General features: G+C 46.4%; 1 protein-coding gene across 5 annotated transcripts in view; it reads right to left on the reverse strand.

Moving 5' to 3' along the window:
- Window positions 1–919: 919 nt before the first annotated feature.
- The window catches only part of CRCP (CGRP receptor component), a 41,720-nt gene continuing 21,772 nt past the window's right edge, over window positions 920–20,867 (reverse strand). For 2 of the 5 annotated variants that reach the window (XM_054560494.2, XM_063725712.1), the window contains 4 exons: window positions 17,063–17,157; window positions 15,728–15,756; window positions 14,189–14,246; window positions 920–7,339 (listed from right to left, as the gene is read on the reverse strand). In XM_054560494.2, the coding sequence (XP_054416469.1) occupies window positions 7,190–7,339; window positions 14,189–14,246; window positions 15,728–15,756 (237 nt within the window). In that variant the 5' untranslated portion in view covers window positions 17,063–17,157 and the 3' untranslated portion in view covers window positions 920–7,189. The remainder of the gene's footprint in view (window positions 7,340–14,188; window positions 14,247–15,727; window positions 15,757–17,062; window positions 17,158–20,867) is intronic. The other 3 variants (XM_009242749.4, XM_009242750.4, XM_063725713.1) reach the window with 2 other exon arrangements.

Consider the following 20,867-nt stretch of genomic DNA (forward strand, 5'->3'; position numbering starts at 1 on the left):
TAAGATGGTTTTAAGGTCTTTGTCTAGTAAGTCTGATACCTGTGTCTCTTCAGGAATAATTTATTTTCTTTTTTTGAGATGGAGTCTTGCTCTGTTACTCAGGCTGGAGTGCAGTGGTGCGATCTCAACTCACTGCAACCTCTGCCTCCTGGGTTCAAGTGATTCTCCTGCCTTAGCCTCCTGAGTAGCTGGAATTACAGGTGCCCACCACCATGCACAGATCATTTTTGTATTTTTAGTAGAGATGAGGTTTCACCATGTTGGCCAGGCTGGTCTTGAACTCCTGACCTCAAGTGATCTGCCTGCCTCGGCCTCCCAAAGTGCTGGGATTACAGGCGTGAGCTAGTGCTCCCAGCCTCTCCAGATATAATTTCTGCCACTTCATTTTCTTCCTTGAAATAGTCCATGTTACCTTGGTTTTCTTTTTTTTCGAGACGGAGTCTTGCTCTTTCGCCCAGGCCAGACTGCAGTGGCGCTATCTCGGCTCACTGCAAGCTCCATCTCCCGGGTTCACACCATTCTCCTGCCTCAGCCTCCCGAGTAGCTGGGACTACAGGTGCCCACCACCACGCCCGGCTAATACTTTGTATTTGTAGTGGAGAAGGGTTTCACCGTGTTAGCCAGGATGGTCTCGATCTCCGGACCTCGTGATCCACCTGCCTTGGCCTCCCAAAGTGCTGGGATTACAGGCGTGAGCCACCGCACCCGGCCTTGTTTTTTTAAATACAGTTTGTGATTTTTGTTGTTGGAAAGCAGGCATTTGAAAAGGCAGCCATTTCTTTGTCTGCAGAATGGGTCTGTGCCAGGGAACTCCTTCACTAATTAGCAGGACATTTTTTTTGTCTTGGGATCAGCCTGAGGAGAAAGCAAAATGTCTTGGTCCATTTTGTGCTGCTATTACAGAATATTACAGACTGGGTACTTTATAGAGAACAGAAATGTATTTCTCACAGTTCTGGAGGCTGGAAAGTCCAAGTGGAAGGTGCCCACATCTGGTGTGATAAGGGCTTTCTTGCTGGGTCCTCACATGGCACAAGGCAGAGGGTACAAAGGCATGAAATGTGTGTCCTCACATGGCAGTAAGCCCTTTATACAGTGGTATTAATCCATTAATGAGGGCAGAGCCCTCATGACCTCCCATTAGGCCCCACCTCCCAATACTATTGTAATGGGGGTTACATTTCAACATAAATTTTTGGAGAACAGAAAAACATTCAAACCATAGCATTCTCCCCTAGCTCCCCTAATCCATATCTTTCTCACATCCAAAATACCTTCATTCCATCCCAATAACCCCAAGAAGTCTTAACTTGTTTCAGCATCACCCTTAAAAGTCTAAACTTCAAAGTCTTATCTAAATCATGCCGGGTGAGGTGGCTCACGCCTGTAACTTTGGGAGCACTTTGGGAGGCTGAGGCAGGGGGATTATTTGAGGTCAGGAGTTCGAGAAAACCTGGCCAACATGGAGAAACCCCATCTCTACTAAAAATACAAAAATTAGCCAGGTGTGGTGGTACATGCCTGTAGTCCCAGCTACTTGGGAGGCTAAGAGAAGGGAATTGCTTGAACCCAGGAGGTGGAGGTTGCAGTACTGAGCTGAGATCACACCACTGTACTCCAGCCTGGGCAACAGAGCAAGACTCCACCTCAAAAAAACAAAAAAACAAAGCCTTGTCTGGGAAATCTGCTGGTCCCCTTATTAATTTTCTTTTCTTTCTTTTTTCTTTTTTTTTTTAGATGGAGTCTCACTCTGTCACCCAGGCTGGAGTGTAGTGGTGTGATCTCAGCTCACTTCAACCTCCATCTCCCAGGTTCAAGCCATTCTCATGCCTTGGCCTCCTGAGTAGCTGGGACTACAGGCTGCACCACTCCACCTGGCTAGTTTTGGTATTTTTGTAGAGACAGGGTTTCACCATGCTGACCAGGCTGGTCTCGAACTCCTGACCTCAGGTAAGCCACCTGCCTCAGCCTCCAAGTGCTGGAATTACAGGCAAGAGCCACCACACCTGGCCCCAGACAAGGCTTTTATTTCCGGGCTTGTGCCCCAGTACAAGATGCTCCAACTGACTCTGAAAAAAAGCCAGTAGGAGTTTTTTTTTATTAGACAAAGTGTGGGAATTGACATCAGGGGTAAGGTTTGCAGGCTGAGCTGGTAGCACATGATAGGCAAGGCATGCAAGTCGGCATATCTGGTTGCAATGGTTATCTTGGGTAATGGGCCATTTGGTGGTCTGGCTGGTGACAAAAGGGCTGTAAATCAATTACTCAGCATTTCTTCCTGAGATGGAACACTCCCCAACCTTGCTTTGATATTTAGATTTTCTGAGGCCAGTTCCTGGAATTTTTTTTTTCTTTGAGACAGAGTCTCACTCTGTACCCCAGGCTGGAGTGCAGTGAGTGGCACAATCTTGGCTCACTGCAACCTCTGCTTCTGAATTCAGTTCAAGCAATTCTCGTGCCTCAGCCTCCAGAGTAGGTGGGACTACAAACGCATGCTACGACGCTCAGCTAATTTTTTGTATTTTTAGTAGAGACGGGATTTTGCCATGTTGCCCAGGCTGGTCTCGAACTCCTGAGCTCAGGTGACAGGTGATCCACCCACCTTGGCCTCCCAAAGTGCTGGGATTACAGGCATGAGCCACACACCTGGCCTATTTCCTGGAATTCTTTAAGTGAAAGGCATGGTTAAACATTATGGCATCAGTGAGGTAGTGGTGTGGGGTTTTTTGTTGTTGTTTTTTAATTTTTGTGGGTACATAGTAGGTGTATTATTTATGGATTACATGAGATGTTTTGATAGTCATGCAATGTGTAATAATCACATCATAGAAAATGGGGTATCCATCCCTTCAAGCACTTATCATTTGTGTTATAAGCAATCTAGGATGGGTGCAGTGGCTCATACCTGCAACCCCAGCACTTTGGGAAGCCGAGGCAGGTGAATCACCTTAGGTCAGGAGTTCAAGACCAGCCTGGCCAACATGGTGAAACCCCATCTCTACTCAAAAAAAAAAAAAAAAAAAAAATTAGCTAGGTACGGTGGCGCTTGCCTATAATCCCAGCTACTCTGGAGCTGAGGTGGGAGAGTTGCTTAGAACCCAGGAGCAGAGGTTGCAGTGAGCCGAGATCGTGCCACTATAGTCCAGCCTGGGCAACAAAGTGAGACTCGGTCTCAAAAACAAAAACAAATAAACAAACAAACAAAATCTATACTTTTAGTTATTCTTATTTTTAAATTTTAATTATTTTGAGACACAGTTTCGCTTTGTCACTAGGGCTGGAGCGTAGTTGTGTAATCTCAACTCACTGAAACCTCTGCCACCCAGGTTCAAGTGATTCTTCTGCCTCAGCCTTCTGAGTAGCTGGGATTACAGGCGCACACCACCACACCTGGATGATTTTTGTATTTTTAGTAGAGGTGGGGTTTCACCATGTTCGCCTGGCTGGTCTCAAACTCCTGACCTCAGGTGATCCAAAAGCGCTGGGATTACAGGCATGAGCGACCATGCCCGGCCTTTTTTTTTTTAATTTTTAATTTTTGTGGGTAGATAGTAGGTGTATATATTTATGGGATACTTTGATACACGCATGCAATGCATAATAATCACAGGGTAAAGGGGGTATCCATCCCCTCAAGCATTTATTCTTTGTGTTACAAACAATGCAATTATGCTCTTTATTTTTAAATTGAGGCTGGACACGGTAGCTCACCCATGTAATTCCAGCACTTTGGGTGGCTAAGGCAAGCGTATTGCTTGTGCTCAGCAGTTTGAGACCAGCTTGGGCAATGAGATAAAACCCCGTCTCTACAAAAAATACAAAAAAATTAGCCTGGCGTGGTGGCGCACACCTGTGGTCTCAGCTACTCGGGAGGCTGAGGTGGGAGGATTGCTTGAGCCCATGAGCTGAGACTGCACCACTGCACTCCAACCTGGGTGACAGAATGAGACCTTGTCTCAAAACAAAACAAAACAAAACAAAAAACAAAGTACAATAAATCTTTGATTGTAGTCACCCGTTGTGCTATCAAATATAAGATCTTATTCCTTCTATCTAATTATATTGTTGTATCCATTAGCCATCCCTCCCAACCCCCACTACCCTTCCTAGCCTCTGATAACCATTCTTCAAATCTCTACCTCCATTAATTAAGTTGTTTTATTTTATTTTATTTTGAGACAGAGTCTTACTCTGTTACCCAGGCTGGAGTACAGTGGCACAATCTCACCTCACTGAAACCTCCGCCTCCCGGGTTCAAGCAATTCTCCTGCCTCAATCTCCCAAGTAGCTGGGATACAGGCGCCTGCCACCACGCCCGGCTACTTTATGCATTTTTAGTAGAAATGGGGTTTTGCCATGTTGTCCAGGCTGGTCTTGAATTCCTGACCTCATGATCCACCCTCCTTGGCCTCCCAAAGTGCTGGGATTACAGGCGTGAGCCACTGAGCCTCGCCAATTTTTATTTCTGAAACATTTATTATTAATGTGATACGAAAATTACACAGAATATATGTTCATTTCTTATAAAGTTAAGTCTTCCAGAACCTGGTTTAACAAAAAACTGAGGTGAAATTCAGGTCTCAAATATAGAAACTTAAACTTTTCTTGAAATCCAATTAAAAATGTAGATATAGGCTGGGCGAGGTGGCTCACACCTGTAATCCCAGCACTTTGGGAGGCTGAGGTGGGCGAGGTCAGGAGATCGAGACCATCCTGGCTAACATGGTGAAACCCCGTCTCTACTAAAAAATACAAAAAATTAGCGGGCATGGTGGCAGGCGCCTATAGTCCCAGCTACTCGGGAGGCTGAGGCAGGAGAATGGCGTGAACCCAGGAGGCGGAGCTTCCAGTGAGCCTAGATGGCGCCACTGCACTCCAGCCTGGGTGACAGAGCGAGACTCCGTCTCAAAAAAAAAAAAAAAAGAAGTAGATCTAAATAGAGTCAGTCTTTTAAGAAAAAAATCACACATTTTAGCCTCAGTCAGATTTTACTTTATTTGTATCCATGACAATATTAACTCTTCAGATTTACAAAATGACAAAACTTGATAATTACCTGGAAACAATTTATTATTAACTAGGTTAACCCTAAATCCATCAAGAAAAACCACCTAACATATTCAGTGTTAAAAAGAGACATTACGACTAGCCTGGCCAATATGGCAAAACCCCGTCTCTACTAAAAATACAAATAAATATTAGCAGGGTATAGTGGTACGTGCCAGTAAGTCCCAGCTACTCAGGATGCTGAGGCACCAGAATTGCTTGAATCTGGGAGGCAGAGGTTGCAGTGAGCTGAGATCGTGCCACTGCACTCCTGGGCAACAAAAGCGAGACTGTCTCAAAAAAAAAAAAAAAAAAGAGAGAGACAACAATGAGACAGATTGGCACACGTATGCCCTGAGAAATAAATCAACAGCTCCCACTAAAATTCCCAATATGCTAAAGAGATTTAAAAGTACAATCTGGTACTTTCTCTTTTTTGAGATGGAGTCTCACCCTGTCAGCCAGGCTGGAGTGCAATGCGCGATCTCGGCTCACTGCAACCTCTGCCTCCTGGTTCAAGCGATTCCCCCGCCTCAGCCTCCCGAGTAGCTGGGATCACAGGCATGCACCACCACGCTTGGCTAGTTTTTTATATCTTTAGTAGAGATGGGGTTTCACCATGTTGGCCAGGCTGGTCTTGAACTCCTGACCTCATGATCCGCTCGTCTCCGCCTCCCAAAGTGCTGGGATTACAGATGTGGGCCACTACACCTGGCCCCAATCTGGTACTTTCAATGTTGCCTGTAAAGAGATTTCAGCTGAAGCTCAGATGGTACGGTTAAGATGCCTGGGGACTGGGATGGATGGATGGGCAGGCAGGAGGGTTGGAAGAGAAGTAATCCAATTAGCATTGAAAATAAGAGTGCCAGTTTGGAAAATCGAATGTCTATGATCATTTTCTTCCCTAAAACAGGGAAGACAGTGAATGTGGAAAATCCGATTTTCAGCAATATTCGCAGGACCTAAGGCAACAACCACATGCCTGGGGCAACTATACTTTCCAAATCCTGAATATTAAAAAGGTTTTCACATGGTAATCATCTTAATATTTTCTTTTTTTTAGAAGTTTCGCTCTTGTTGCCCAGGCTGGAGTGCAATGGTGCAATCTTGGCTCACCTCAACCTCTGCCTCCCGGGTTCAAGCGATTCTCCTGCCTCAGCCTCCCGAGTAGCTGGGATTACAGGAATGCGCCATCACCCCCCGGTTAATTTTGTATTTTTTTAGTAGAGATGGGGTTTTTCCATGTTGGTGAGGTTGGTCTCAAACTTGTGACCTCAGGTGATCCGCCTGCCTTGCCCTCCCAAAGTGCTGGGATTACAAGCATGAGTCAGCGTGCCAGGCTAATTGTGTCCTTTTTAAAGGAACAAACAATTTGACTGTTGTGCAAATGAGGCTCACCTTGTCTCAATATGAAGCACCTGCCCTGGGCTGCTGTCTCAGGGCAGGAAAGTGGGGTGGTCAGAAAGGCAGCCAACACTGTTTCTGCTGCCACTGTCACTAAGCCTGGAGTGCCTGTTTTCAACTGCAGTGATCTGGTCCCTAACATTTAGCCTAAATAGTGAGCTGGTAAACAAAGCCCCTGCCAGCAGAGAAAAGGGGCTCTAGAGCTGTTGAAGGATTGGCCAGGCCGGTTCTTTTCTTATCTCTGTTGGTCTCGAGGAAGTTCCTCTAAGGTGAGCCAAGGTCAGTGGCTCATTTTAACTTAGAGTAACTCTCTGGGGACTCTAACCAGACTCCCAACAGTGCTCTGAGCCCCTGCTTAGTAAGTTCCCAGGGAAGCAGATGAAACTAATTAGGACATGGCCCACCAAAGGCGACACAAGCATTTTCCCCGCTGTGCACAGAGACCTTCCCACAACTGGGGCAAAGGCCGTGGAGGAAATCTTTCAAGCACAGAGGGGTCCGCAGTCACTGTCCCCACCTTCAGCTCTCTGCCCTGACAACCTCAGCCTGTCTTCACCATGTTTCTTCTCCCCAAGGCACAAATATTTCTTTTTAGCTTATTTTTGTGATGTACCCAACTAACCACGAAGCCAGGCCTGCTAGGATGAGGATAAAAATCAAATAAACAATCCTCTCAACGTCCAGGAAACGGCTGCCGGGCCTTCTGACTTCATGAAACGCTGGGGCCAGCTGTGCTCTTCTATGCTGGGTCTTCTTCGTCCATTGCCACATCGCTGTTGGTCTTCTTCTTCTGCTCAGCCTCTGGCTCTGCAGGCAGAATGCTGGTGACGGTGTGGAGAAGAGCTTCAATCTGCTCCTCCGTGAGCCGCTCTTCACTCTCTTCCACCATCTGCAGAAGGAAAGAAATCCTCCAGGGTTACAAATGAAGCTTACAGCCTTGGGCAGCCCTGCCAACTGTGCTCATGGTCTCAGCCCGGCCTCCTGGCACACAGACCTCACAGCCTGGGTCCTCGTGAGTCCTCTCCATCTTACAGACGGAAGGGTGGAGCCAACTCACATCCTGGACTGAGCCAATGCGACTGATCAAAATGGGTCAGTAAAAACCGAGTTGTAGGATAGCATTTTTCTTTAAAGAAAAGGAAAACCCCCAGCCTGGGAAGCATAGAGGAACCTCATCTCTTAAAAACAAACAAAAAAAATCAACCAGGCATGGTGGTGTGCGCCAACAGTCTCAGCTACTCGGGGGGCTGAGGTAGGAGGATCACTTGAGCCCAGGAGGTCGAGCCAAGCACTCCAGCCTGGGTGACAGAGCAAGACTTTGTCTAAAAAAAAAAAAAAAAAAAAAGGAAAAAGCTAACAGTTATATAACCACACACACACACACACACACACAGAGAAGTGGTGAACAGGTTTCATATGCATCTCGAAGAAGTTAAATGGCACTTTATGTACTTTTATATTTCACAAGCACATTTTTTTTTTTTTTTTTTTTTTGGTGGTGGGGAGGGGAACGGAGTCTCGCTCTGTCGCCAGGCTGGAGTGCAGTGGCACAATCTCGGCTCACTGCAACCTCCGCCTCTCAGGTTCAAGCAATTCTCCTGCCTCAGCCTCCCGAATAGCTGGGACTACAGGCGCGAGCCACCATGCCCAGTTAACTGTTTGTATTTTTAGTAGAGAAGGGGTTTCACCATGTTGGCCAGGATGGTCTCAATCTCTTGACCTCGTGATCCACCCACCTTGGCCTCCCAAAGTGCTGGGATTACAGGCGTGAGCCACTGTGCCAGGCACACATCTGTAATTTAACAAACTGTATCAGCAACACAGTTGATGATGCCCACTATGTGCCAAATGGTTTGGAGCCTTCTTCTAACCCTCACTCCCACTAGCAACAGCCCTGCAGGGAGGCCTCCCATGTGCCTGGAGCTGCCTCTTGCACTTCCCGTCCGGCATTTCCTTTCATCCTCCCAACAATGCTGCTAAGGGGTAGAACTGGAATCCCCAGCCGGAACTGCCCAGTCTAAAACCCACAGTCCCCCACGTTCCACACCACACTGCCCATCAAAGGTCCATGTAAAACCTGGTTTCTGATGTGGTCCCAGAAATCTGAATCCAGAGATGATACCCACAGCCTGAGCCAGTTTCCTTAGCTTCGCCCCTAATTCTAAACAGATTAGGTCGTCAGCTGCCTTTTTAAAAGCAGCAGGCAGGCAGTTAAGTTATTTAACCCTCTTTGCTTGGTGGCATCAACCATCAATCACAAACACCTTTCTCAGCTCAAGGTGGCCAGGTTCTATTCCATGGCATTCCCCACAGCAATCTCTGAAATCCGGCAACTGGGACCACAGGGAGTTCCAGAAAGAAATCCTGGCAGACTGAAGTAAAACAAGATAATAAGACAGGCCTGCAATCCTGGAGAGGATCCCAGTCTGACCACCTCCCTTTACAGACAACAGCACAGTTCAGGAAGTAATGTGACATGCCCAAGGTCACACCATGAACTCCTGGCAAAACCCTGGTCTCTCCACTCACTTCAGCCCAAAAGTGTTTCTGCAACTAGATAATAATCCTGGTGTCCCAGGATGGGGGAGATCCTGAGTGAATCAATGGGGGCTACTCCCTATGACGCTGTGAAATAAAATGACCATTTTCTAAAGATTCCATGGCTCAGGAAAATGTAAATTCTCCTCTGAGAAAGAAACAATCTTCAAACACCCACCCCCGTTTTTTTTTTTTTTTTTTTTGAGACAGAGTTTCACTCTTGTTGCCCAGGCTGGAGTGCAATGGCGTGACCTTGGCTCCCTAGCAGCTGAGATTACAGGCATGCACCACCACACCCAGATAATTTTGTATTTTTAGTAGAGACAGGGTTTCTCCATGTTGGTTAGTCTGGTCTCGAACTCCCGACCTCAGGTGATCCACTCGCCTCGGCCTCCCAAAGTGCTGGGATTACAGGAGTTAGCCACCTCACCCGGCCAAAAACCCATTTTTAAAATCAGACATGGGGCCGAGTGCGGTGGTTCACACCTGTAATCCCAGCACTTTGGGAGGCTGAGGTGGGCAGATCACAAGGTCAGGAGATCGAGACCATCCTGGCTAACACAGTGAAACCCCATATCTACTAAAAATACAAAAAATTAGCTGGGCGTGGCAGCGTGCGCCTGTAGTCCCAGCTACACGGGAGGCTGAGGCAGGAGAATGGTGTGAACCCAGGAGGTGGAGGTTGTAGTGAGCCAAGATCGCGCCACTGCACTCCAGCCTGGGCGACAGAGCAAGACTCTGTCTCAAAAAAAATAAATAAATAAAATAAAAATAAAATCAGACATGCAAAATTACAGTCTGTAAAAAGCAGTAATCTAACATGTACTGCCCCCAAAGAATAAAGCAGGGAAAGGAGGGAAATAGCCAAGATTTGATTATTTAACCTAGAGAAAAGATGATCTCCGTTTGACAAAATAATGTGCAGAAAAGAATTTTGCTAAGTTCACTAACAGCCGGAGCTTTTATCAACATCCAATCCCCCTTAATTACAGTCAAGACCTTTTTTTTTTTTTTTCATCCTAAGGTTCCCAGTCACAGGAAGAAACCCTAAGCTGCATTAAACTAAATGAAATACAAACAAAAAAGAAACTTTCAGAAATAAAAAACTTACTAGCACGTCTTGGATCACTAGGATAAATGACAATGACTACATTATCCCTCACCCCCACCTTTTTTTTTCCCAAAGAGAGTGGGTCTTACTCTGTCACCCAGGCTGGAGCATACTGGCACGATCATCACTTACTGCAGTCTCAAACTCCTGGGCTCAAGTAATCCTCCTGCCTCAGCCTCCCGAGTAGCTGGGACTATAGCTATGTGCCACCATGTCCAGCTGATTATTTTTTATTATTTTTTGTAGAGATGGGGTTGCCCAGGCTGGTCTTCTACTCCTGGGCTCAAGTGATCCTCTCACATCACCCTTTCAAAGTGCTGGGATTATAGACATGAATTACCGTGTCCGGCCCTTCACCTTTTCTTTCCAACACAGGAGAAACAGTCCAAGTAAAGAAGTAAAGTTCAAAGCACCATATCAAGGTTCTCAGATACCAACCATTTCAAGTAGTTGAGAACATAAGGGGAAATAAAACTTAAAAATCCAAAGTATCAACAGCTGGGTTAACATAAATGATAAACTTATTATCCCAATCCCAGGAGCATCAAACTGGGTTGCCGACCTCCAAAAATGGCAACTTGAAGTTGCCAAACCTAAAGTCCTACTTTCCTCAAAGTGATTCAAAGATCTGATAGCAACAATGTATACTATTAAATATTTGATCCAGAACAGTTCACTGAACCTGGCTTTCTAAATTTCAACTTTCTCTAATGTAAAATGAAAGTAACGCCTACAGCGAGGACAAAAGGAGAACATATGTAACAGTGTTTTACAAGCAATAACGCTCTATATGAGTCAAGACTTCATAATCACGAAATTACTAACAGGCCTAGATGGTAGTGCTGTTCAGGGCAGTGGCCTGTGAGGTCACAGGATTACTGACCTCAGGCCGGAGGGCTCACAAATCATTCCAAATCAATACACAACCGGGCACAACAAGTCCTAAGCTGGGTGGCCACCTCATTTCCTCACCGAGCCTCTGAGTCAGCAGGCAGTCATCAGAGGGCCACAGCAAATCACAGCCCAGGCGTAACTGAAGAAGTGAGGCTTCAGCCTCCAAAAGACACCTGGCTTCCAAGTGAATGCTAATAAATGTTGGATGCTGGGACTGTTTTCTGGACCCAGGGAGAAAAAATGGCTCTAGTATTAATATAGGGAACTTCTCACTCAAGTCCTTTGTGCTTGCCACTGTAAGTGAAACCTTTTATTTCTTTTTGTTTTCTAGAGAAGGAGTTTCGCTCTTGTCGCCCAGGCTGGACTGCAGTCGCGCTCACTACACCCGGCTCATTACAACTTCTGCCTCCCAGGTTCAAGCGATTCTCCTGCCTCAGCCTCCCAAGTAGCTGGGATTACAGGCGCTCGCCACCATGCCCAGCTAATTTTTGTATTTTTAGTAGAGATGGGGTTTCGCCATGTTGGCCAAGCTGGTCACAAACTCCTGACCTCAGGTGATCCACCCGCCTCGGTCTCTTAAAGTACTGGGATTACAGGCGTGAGCCACTGTGCCCGGCCATTTGCTTTTTTTTTTTTTAAAAGACAGGTTCTTGCTCAGTCACACAGGCTGGAGTACAGTGGCACTATCATAGCTCACTGCAGCCTTGAACTTCTGGGCTCAAACAATCCTGTCACCTTAGTCTCCTGAGTAGCTGGGACCACAAGTGTGCGCCACAATACCTGGCTAATTTTTTTTTCATTTTTTGTAGAGATGGGGTCTTACTATGTTGCCCAGGCTGGTTTTGAATTCCTGGCCTCAAGCAATCCTCCCACCTTGGCCTCCCAAAGTGCTGGGATTATAGGCGCAAGCCACCATGTTCGGCCAAAGCTTTCATTTCTTATCACTCTGGTGAGAAGAGATACTGCTACAAACCTTGGTAAACAATTTGCTACCTTTTGTAGCCAAATTCCAGAGTGGGAAGAATCTGGCTATAAAATGGTCCAACTACTGAGAAACAGCAGTTTCTACCAAGGCCTACCTACTTTGTAGAAAGGAGAAGGAAACCATCTCAGGGGATGTCACACACATCTTTCTTCTCATCAAGCACAAGTTCCTGGCTTGGAGGAGCAAAGTAAAGCTTCTGAATCAGAAGGTCCCAATCAGCCACTCACCAGCCCTCTGGGCTAAAATGGACAGGACACTTGCCCCCTTCCAAGACTGTGGGGAGGGCATTCAAAGTGACAGACAATCACAGGCACCAGGACCAAGGACTGAGACTGTGTCTGGCACACCCCATGCACTCTTTTTTTTTTTTTTCCAAGATGGAGTCTCACTCTGTCACCCAGGCTGGAGTGCAGTGGTGCGATCCTGGCTCACTGCAACCTTGGCCTCCCGGGTTCAAGTGATTCTGCCTCAGCCTCCCAAGTAGCTGGGATTACAGGTGTGCGCCACCATGCCCAGCTAATTTCTGTACATTTAGTAGAGATGGGGTTTTACCACTTTAGCCAGGCTGGTCTTGAACTCCTGACCTCAGGTGATCTGCCCACCTTGGCCTCCCAAAGTGCTGGCATTACAGGCATGAGCCACCGCACCCGGCCCACCCCAGGCACTCTCAATAGCAGCAAATCTTCCCCCAAGTAATGATACCACTTTCCACAGGCTCTGGCTGAGGTCACACTAATCCTCATCTCTTCTCTCTGCCTGTCATTAAGCCATGAGTAACATATGTTGCTGATTAAAGCTGGAGGAGACATGACATGTGATCTTTAACCCAGAGGGACAGGGATTCGTTTCTTGCTGTTCTGTTTGTTTTTTCTCTCCTCTAAGCTCTAAGTTGAAACTCCAACACAGTGTAAAGCATGAAAATAATCAGGACACATGAGAAAGGGGTTTCTATTTAGCCTACAGGCGGGTTCCCAGAGAAAGGCACCCTTCATGGAAGGAACTGTTCTAATTTAATTTTGGGTACATTCTGAAGGGCAAAAACAACCCTAGGAAGACAATGAACAATTTAGTAAAAAATTAAATACCCTGTGGCCTTTTAAAAAGTTTTTCCATTAGCAACTCTAAAAATCGTATTTTTGACCATTTTCTTCCATACTTTTCTAAAGGAAATTTGACAAAGAGCTAAGTATTTCTAAAACTGACTTTGGAAACTGCTTTATTCTCATTTTGTTAATTCTCTAAAGTTTCTTTTTTTTTTTTTTAAACTGGCAATTAGACGGCCTGCTTGACACTTGTCACGTATCGATGCTCTCTGCCCTGTAATAAGAAGGCAGCGGCCACAGCGTGCCCAGTGGTGGCCCGGGTATCTCCCTGGATCATTTCCCAGGCCCCTTACCCCATCGCAGGCCCCTCTACTCTGGCTGCCTCCTCCTATTCCAAAGCCTACGCTCTCAGTACAAAGCGGACTTCACAAGTGATGAGGCTGCACTAAATAAATGGTTTATGCAGGGAAATGGGATCACATTCATGGTTTTATATGTGATCTCTGACGGTGATGTGGGAGATGGACTTGGGGAGCCAGGGAGAATGGGGAGAGGACACCCGCAAGAGCCGCGTGAAAAAATAATGGCAGAAATCAATGCAGTACATGAGGGAGAGAAGCAAGAACAGAAGACAGAAGCAACTGAATTTGGGGACTCCCTGACTATGAAATGAAAGGAAGAGAATGGATTGCAGGTTTCCGGCGTGGGAGGCCAGGCCAGGAGATGAGCAAGGAAGGGAGCCGATGGGACAGTGCACACATGCTCCCCTCACCTAGAAGGAGAGGAAGCAAGAGCAGGGCGAAGGGTGGGCGTGGGGACAGAGAATGTTCACCAGAGACATGCTGAATTTCATGTTTTTTATGCAACATCTGGTTGGCAACAACGCCTACAGGGAAGCAATGGCCAGAATGGCCTGGACATCAGGGGAGTCGGAGAGCCGCCAAGTCATCAGCCAAAACCCTAGGGGAGGAATGAAATCTCCTCCAGTGTTTTGTGGTCCCTAAGTCCGCACTAACTAGGATCAAACTGGCAAGGTCTCCTTTTCCTTAAGAAATGGGGTGGTTGGGCAGCCTCTTAAAAAAAAACGCAGTTCCTGGCTTGTCCACCACAGCCATTCTACATCTCAGACCCACAGCAGCCTCCCCAGCACAGGCACCCTTCACTCACCAGCTGGATCTCCACAGCAGTCACAGGCCGGTGGTTCAGCAGCTGGAGCTTCTCAGCTCTGTGGAGGGAAAGTACAGCGTTGACAACTTGCATAGCCCTAAGTCCTGAGTCCTGACTGAGCTTCACAGAGAATAATTTGTTAGCTAAAAAATGGGAGAACCACTGGAGTGTGGCCCTCAGTTCCTTCAACTGTAAATTGAGAGAATGGAACAGGAGCATGTGTGTGACTCCCAGCCCACGGTACGAATGGGTATCAGAGGTGTGATTGTAGGAAACAAAGCAGCAGTGCATATGCCATTTTAAAAACAGGGGGGTCATTTTCTTTTTTCCTGTTTTTTTTGAGACAGAGTTTTCCTCTTATTGCCTAGGCTGGTGCGCAGTGGCACGATCTTGGCTCACTGTAGCCTCCGCCTCCAGGGTTCAAGTGATTCTCCTGCCTCAGCCTCCCAAGTAACTGGGATCACAGGTGCTCGCAACCACACCCACCCAGTTAATTTTTGGTATTTTTTTTAGTAGAGATGGGGTTTCATCATGTTGGCCTGGCTGGTCTCAAACTCTCGACCTCAGGGGATCCACCTGCCTCGACCTCCCAAAGTGGTAGGATTATAGGCGTGAGCCACCGCGCCCAGCCCAGGACGGTAATTTCTATCTGGAAAATGTGAAGAAAATAATGCTTTCTTCATCCAAATTATAGAAAGTACCAACTAACAAAATCACCTTAGGCCAGGTGTGGTGGCTCATGCCTATAATCCCAGCACTTTGGGAGGCCAGGTGGGAGGATCCCTTGAGGCCAGGCATTCCCGATCAGCCTGGGCAACATTAAAAAACCTTACAAAAAAATTAAAATAAATTAGCTGGGCATGATGGGTTGCTCCTGTAGTCCCAGCTACCTGTAGTCCCAGCTACGGAAGGCAGAGGACAAGGGGGTGAGGCGGGAGGATCGCTTTAGCCTGCACTCCAGCCTGGGCGACAAAGCCACACCCTATCTCTAAAACTAAAAAAAAATTAAAACACACAAAATCATCTTGTGTGGTCATCTCTTAGAAATGGGTGAATTCCTTTTTGAGATTAAGATTTAATATTTAGCAGATTTGACCTATTATCTTAGTAAACAAAACAGGGACTAAAAGAGGCAGGAGTTAATACACAGAAATATAGGTACAGTGCCTCTGCCCTGAAAGCACTTAACCCAGCTGGAGAAAGAAGACAAATACATGCAAATTTTCACAACAAAAGATCTGAGTGACAGTTAGATATAGTGATCATCTGCCTCAAAGAAAGACACAGATCATTGCTGAAAGGGTGGCCGAATCGTGTGGACTCTGAAAGACTACAGAACTTCAGAGGAGATCAAACGACTGCAGTGACCACCCCTGTGCAGGCGACAACTTCTACATTTCTCTCTCAGTTTGACCCTGGGGCTGCAGATCCATCTTTCCAATCAGCTCAGTAAGTATTTACTGCATTAAAGACCTTCTGGAGTGAAAACATGAAGAAGCCACGACTCCTGCAGCCACGTGCTGGGGGAAGAACACTTACCCACTCTCCCTGAGCCTCAGTTTCCTCATCTGTGAAACAGGAATGATAACAGTACTTACTCTCTTATGAGAGGATTAAGAGGGATGAAAATCTTCCCAGAGGCTGCCGCTACCATTTATTGCTTGCTTTCCATGTGGAACTACATCGAATCCTCAGATTTCACTGACACTGAGATAGTAAATAACTTGCCCACAGTTGCAAAGCTAGTAAATGGCAGAGAAGCTCCTGTTCTTGGCCATCTGCTTCTAGTGTACATGTGATAATGGATGGAAAGTGTCATAATGCCATCTGTCCCATGATAGTTTCTCCATAAATGGCAGTAATTATTAGGGCAGTTCTAGTCAATTTCTACTGCTTGTAATCCCCTAAATGTTTACTCTAGACTCAAGGAGGGAGACTCCACAGAGATGACCCTTGCACTAGACCCTGATGGCTTTTCAATGCAAAAGGGATGGGAGGGACAGACAGCCAGGGCAGGAACAACACAAGGACATGCCCAGAGGAAAGAAAGCTCCCAGAGTTTTAGGAAACAGCTAGAGAGGGGTGGGACATGGGGTGAAAGAGTCATCTGGGACAAGATCGAAAGGGCCCTGAGGCCCTGACTATCAAGAGGCTGGGTATGACTTGGTCAATACAGGAGAGCAACCAAGGAAGAGGGGCATGCTCTGGCTGGTGCTGGCGGCAATTCTGGAAGACCCAAGAAAATGGAGGCAGACAGGGAGGAACACACTGTAACACCCTCTGGGTGAGTGAGAGTGAGGTTATGAAGTTGGCCAGCAGCAGCAGGCATGCCAGTAAGCGTCTAAACACGTGAAACGCTTCCCGTCACCCTTAGGTAAAGTCAACAGGACTTGACAACTGCCTAGATTGGGTAGGATCGGGGAGGAGGAGTGAGGGAACAGATAGAGTCAAGGTTAGGTTGTTTAGAAAAAAAATACATTATTTAACATGAAATTTGAGTTTGTAGTACCTTTATAACTCTGAAGAGGCTTCTGTCAAAAAGTGTGTCTAGTTTGGTCTAAAACTAAAGGAAAAAAACCAGCACTAGATTTATTTGCAAGGAGTTACATGAAACCATGGAGTGGATATTATGGGTCCAGAGACCAACTGTGGAGTGAGTGAAGACCAGGACAGAACACCGTAAAGTGCCTCCATCTAACAGGCCAGGAGAAGCCAAGCGCGGTGGCTCACATCTGTAATCCCAACACTTTGGGAGGCTAAAGTAGGAGGATCACTTGAGGCTCTGAGTTCAAAAACAGCCTGGGCAACAAAGTGAGACTCTGTCTTTACAAAAAAATAAAAATAAAACAATTAGCCAAGCATGGTGGCATATACCTGTAGTCCTAGCCACTCAGGAGGTTGAGGCAGGATTGCTTGAGTCCAGGAGTCTGAGGCTTCAGTGAGCTATGATCACACCACTGCACTCCAGTCTGGGAGACAGAGCGAGAAAAATAAGTTGACTGTGTCAATACAGAAGTCACGGAATTTGCCAACCAAGAGGTCATTGGTGGCCTGTGCAGTTCAGTGGAATGACAGCTGTGCTGACAACTGGACTCTGGGGACTGAGGAATGATTGTGGAGGAACGAACCTCTTGATAACACAGAAGTAAAAAAGCAGCTCCAGCCGAAGGAGGGAGGGTCTGGAAGAAGAGTGGAGAATGGCCACCGGCTAGGGAGACAAACACATGGAGAGGCTGAAATTCCAGGAGGGAAAAGTAAAGACCCTCAGAAACTGCTGCCCAAATCTCCAGCAAAGGGGCTCATGTTCCACCAAGACCACGGTGAGGGGAATATAGCAGCCAATCGGAAAGGACTGGAAGGGAGATGAGTTCATTCCGGGTAGTTTTCTCAGTTCCCGTCTGAGAGGTCTCCACGTGAAGAGGGAGAAGAGGGATCGCAAGGACTAAAAGCTACAGAGGATTGGTAACGAGACGACCAGAAGATCAGCAAAGACATTCACAACCATTCCCTGAAAAACTCCAACTCGAGGTCAAACCACCAAGCAAGTTCCCTGTCCTACACCCAAGGAGCTGAGCACTGCTGTGGTCACAGCAGGCTCCCACGCACTCCACACTCCAGTCTGGGGTGGTGGGGGAATTAAGGGGGTCAGCGCACAAACATTCCCTGCTGGCTTCAGAACCAAGCCACTTTCATTGTCTCTACTTTCTCCCCTTGCTTCTCAACTCCCTGCACCCTAGCTCTTGCCCAAGTGATCACCAAAAGTGTTCTTGCTTCAAGGGCCTGGTGCCTCCACACGGACAAATCCAGAGGCTGCTCCTTGGTCCTACTCCATCTGACACTGCTGATCATTCCCTCCTTAAAACTGCCTGCCCTCAGGGCTTCCATGACACCTTCTCTTTCAATTCTTTCCTGATCCGACTCTCCCTTCTTCATCTCCTTCTGGATTTTCTCTTCTCCAGAGAGGCTCTGGCACTCTCATGGTGCTGACTTTCATCCTCTGACCCTCCTACTGACGTCCTCACCCAGGCCTCAAAATCTCAGCTACCACTACAGGCTGTAACCAAGAAGTCCATGCTTTCTGGAGACAGAGAGAGGAGAAGGACCAGAGAGTAGCAGACCAGAGGTGGGGACGGGCAGTGGGGTGGGCGAGGTGGGAGAAGTGCACGTGGTTAATGACTATGAAAAAATAGAAAGAATGAATAAGATCTAGTATTTGATAGTCCAACAGGGTGACTACAGTCAACAATAATTTAATTGTACATTTAAAAATAACTACAAGAGTATAACCGGATGTGTTATGCTCACAAATATAACAAGAGCTGCAAGTTCCCAGAGGAGCCAGGCCCAGCCGCAGTGAAGAAGCCCGCCGCTCCCTCTTCTGGCTGTTGGACAACAACGCTGCCTGAAGCGTTAACTCTTGGCAGAGTCATGGAAACAAGCAATTAATCAAAGGGTTGAGGTTAAAAGGATTAGAAAGCCTTTTAAAAAGATTTTCAAAAATCCTCGATTTTAGGATCACTAGTGGAAAAAAGGGAGCTAAAATTAATCCTTCTTGAATACTACAGTCTGCTTTAAATTTATATAGATCATGGCCAATCACGAATCAGCTTGCAAGACAATGCCTATGTATTTGTAGGTTTTTTGAACAGTATTTGTCCATACTTATAGTAGAAAAGATGTTGGGCTTAGGAAGCAATACATTAGCCCAAAGAGATGAAAAGAGGCCTTAAAAATCAACTGTTAGCACTTCTGCTATAGGAGAAGATGGAGGAAGCCCACGAAAGCCTTTCTCTCTCCACAGATTACAGTGAAAAATTTCGAGACAGCTGGGCACAGTGACTTACACCTGTAATCCCAGCACTTTGGGAGGCTGAGGCGGCGGATCACCTGAGGTCAGGAGTTCGAGACCAGCCTGGCCAACATGGAGAAACCCCGTCTCTACTAAAAATACAAAAATAAGCAGTGGTGGCATGCACCTATAATCCCAGCTACTCAGGAGGCCGAGACAGGAGAATCGCTTGAACCCATGAGGCGGCAGTTGCAGTGAGCTGAGACTGTGCCACTGCACTCCATCCAGCCTGGGTAACAAGAGCAAGACTCCATCTCAAAAAAAAAAAAAAAAAAAGAAAAGAAGAAATCTCCAGACAAAAAACAAAAAAATACCCAACTCTGAAAAGCAAACAAAAGCAGGTGGTCTGGGAGGGAAACAAAACCTGAGAACCATTTGGGGTGGAGGATGGATGTGAGTTTCTCGGGGCTTTTTCCCCTTTTCTCTCAGGGCCTCAATCCTGGTGCAGCTGCGGTGGCCCCACAAGCAGCTCCAACTCCAGGAGAAATCCAATCTTTCTGGCCAGGAGACTGAGAAAGGCTGGAGACCCAGGAGGAGCTCACAACTCAAGGGCAGCCCCCCAGGTGGGGACCAGCAGCAGGCGTAGCCCGGAAGGGAGCCCTTGCTGTCCAGAGTGCCCAAGAGTCATCTTTCCCTTTTCCCTTTTCTACTTTCCCTGCTCTGCTCCAAGGACAGCTCTAGTAACAACCATACACAGGTGGGCAGGTAAACCTTTGAGAGAAACTCGGAACTTGTGGCTAGAGGACCCAAAAGGGGGTATCATGTGGGCCAGAGAGTAGGAGCAGGGAAGTTCCAGAGAGGAGAGCTAGAGAAGGGGACTCCTCCAAATTTGAGTATCAATCAACACAAATTCTAGATTCACCTGAGCTGTTTATGTGCAGAACAGTACCAAAACAGCAAGCATGGAACAGACCCAGCACAGCAAAGACCCCGAGTGAGAAGGAAGCAAGTTCCACCGCCAGTCCAGTCCCATATGCAAAGACCCAGAGTGGGTTTCAAAACCAAATGACACTGAAATCCTTGCCCCGGAAGGCAAGACCGACTTGAAGTCTGAACCTAATTGGATTGACAGCCTCCTAAAACACAAACCAGAAGCTTTTAACAGGACCCAGAGTCTAAACAATATAATACTCAAATGCCCAGGATACAATCTACAATTACCTCGACCACGAAAATATGACTCATTCTCCAAGGAAAAGATAATCAACAGATGCCAAGCCCATGATGACATGTTAAAATTATCAAGATTCTAACTATTATAATAACTGGGGGAAAAGGTAAACATTCCTGAAATGAATGGAATAATACAAGTTCTCAGGAAAGAACAGAAGTTATAACAAATAACCAAATGGAAACTTTAGAACTGAAAAATACCTGAAATGAAAAATTCACTGGTAGCCTTGATAACGGAAAATGCCAGAACAATCTGTGCGTATACAGACAGATCAACAGAAATTATCCCATTAGACTTTGAGGCTGCAGTGAGCCTGAGGTCGCCATCGCACTTCAGCTTGGGCAACAGAGTGAAACCTTATCTCTACTAAAAAAAGAGACAGGAAGGAAAAAAGAGAAATTATTCCACTTGAACTACAAATTTTTTAAAAAAGGAACAGAGCCTCAAAGACCTGTATAGCAGTATCAGAGGTTTACCAGTTGTGTTTCTGGGAGCTGAAGAAAAGGAGGAGAAAGAGATTGGGATAGAAAAAAATATTTCAAAAATAGCTGAGAACTTCACAAATGTAGTAAGAAACATAAATTTACATAATCAAGAAGCTCAGCAAAAATAAACTGGGGAAAAAAAGCTGAAACATATCATTATCAAATTATTGA

Source organism: Pongo abelii, chromosome 6 (genome assembly GCF_028885655.2).
Source record: "Pongo abelii isolate AG06213 chromosome 6, NHGRI_mPonAbe1-v2.0_pri, whole genome shotgun sequence".
Taxonomy (NCBI): domain Eukaryota; kingdom Metazoa; phylum Chordata; class Mammalia; order Primates; family Hominidae; genus Pongo; species Pongo abelii.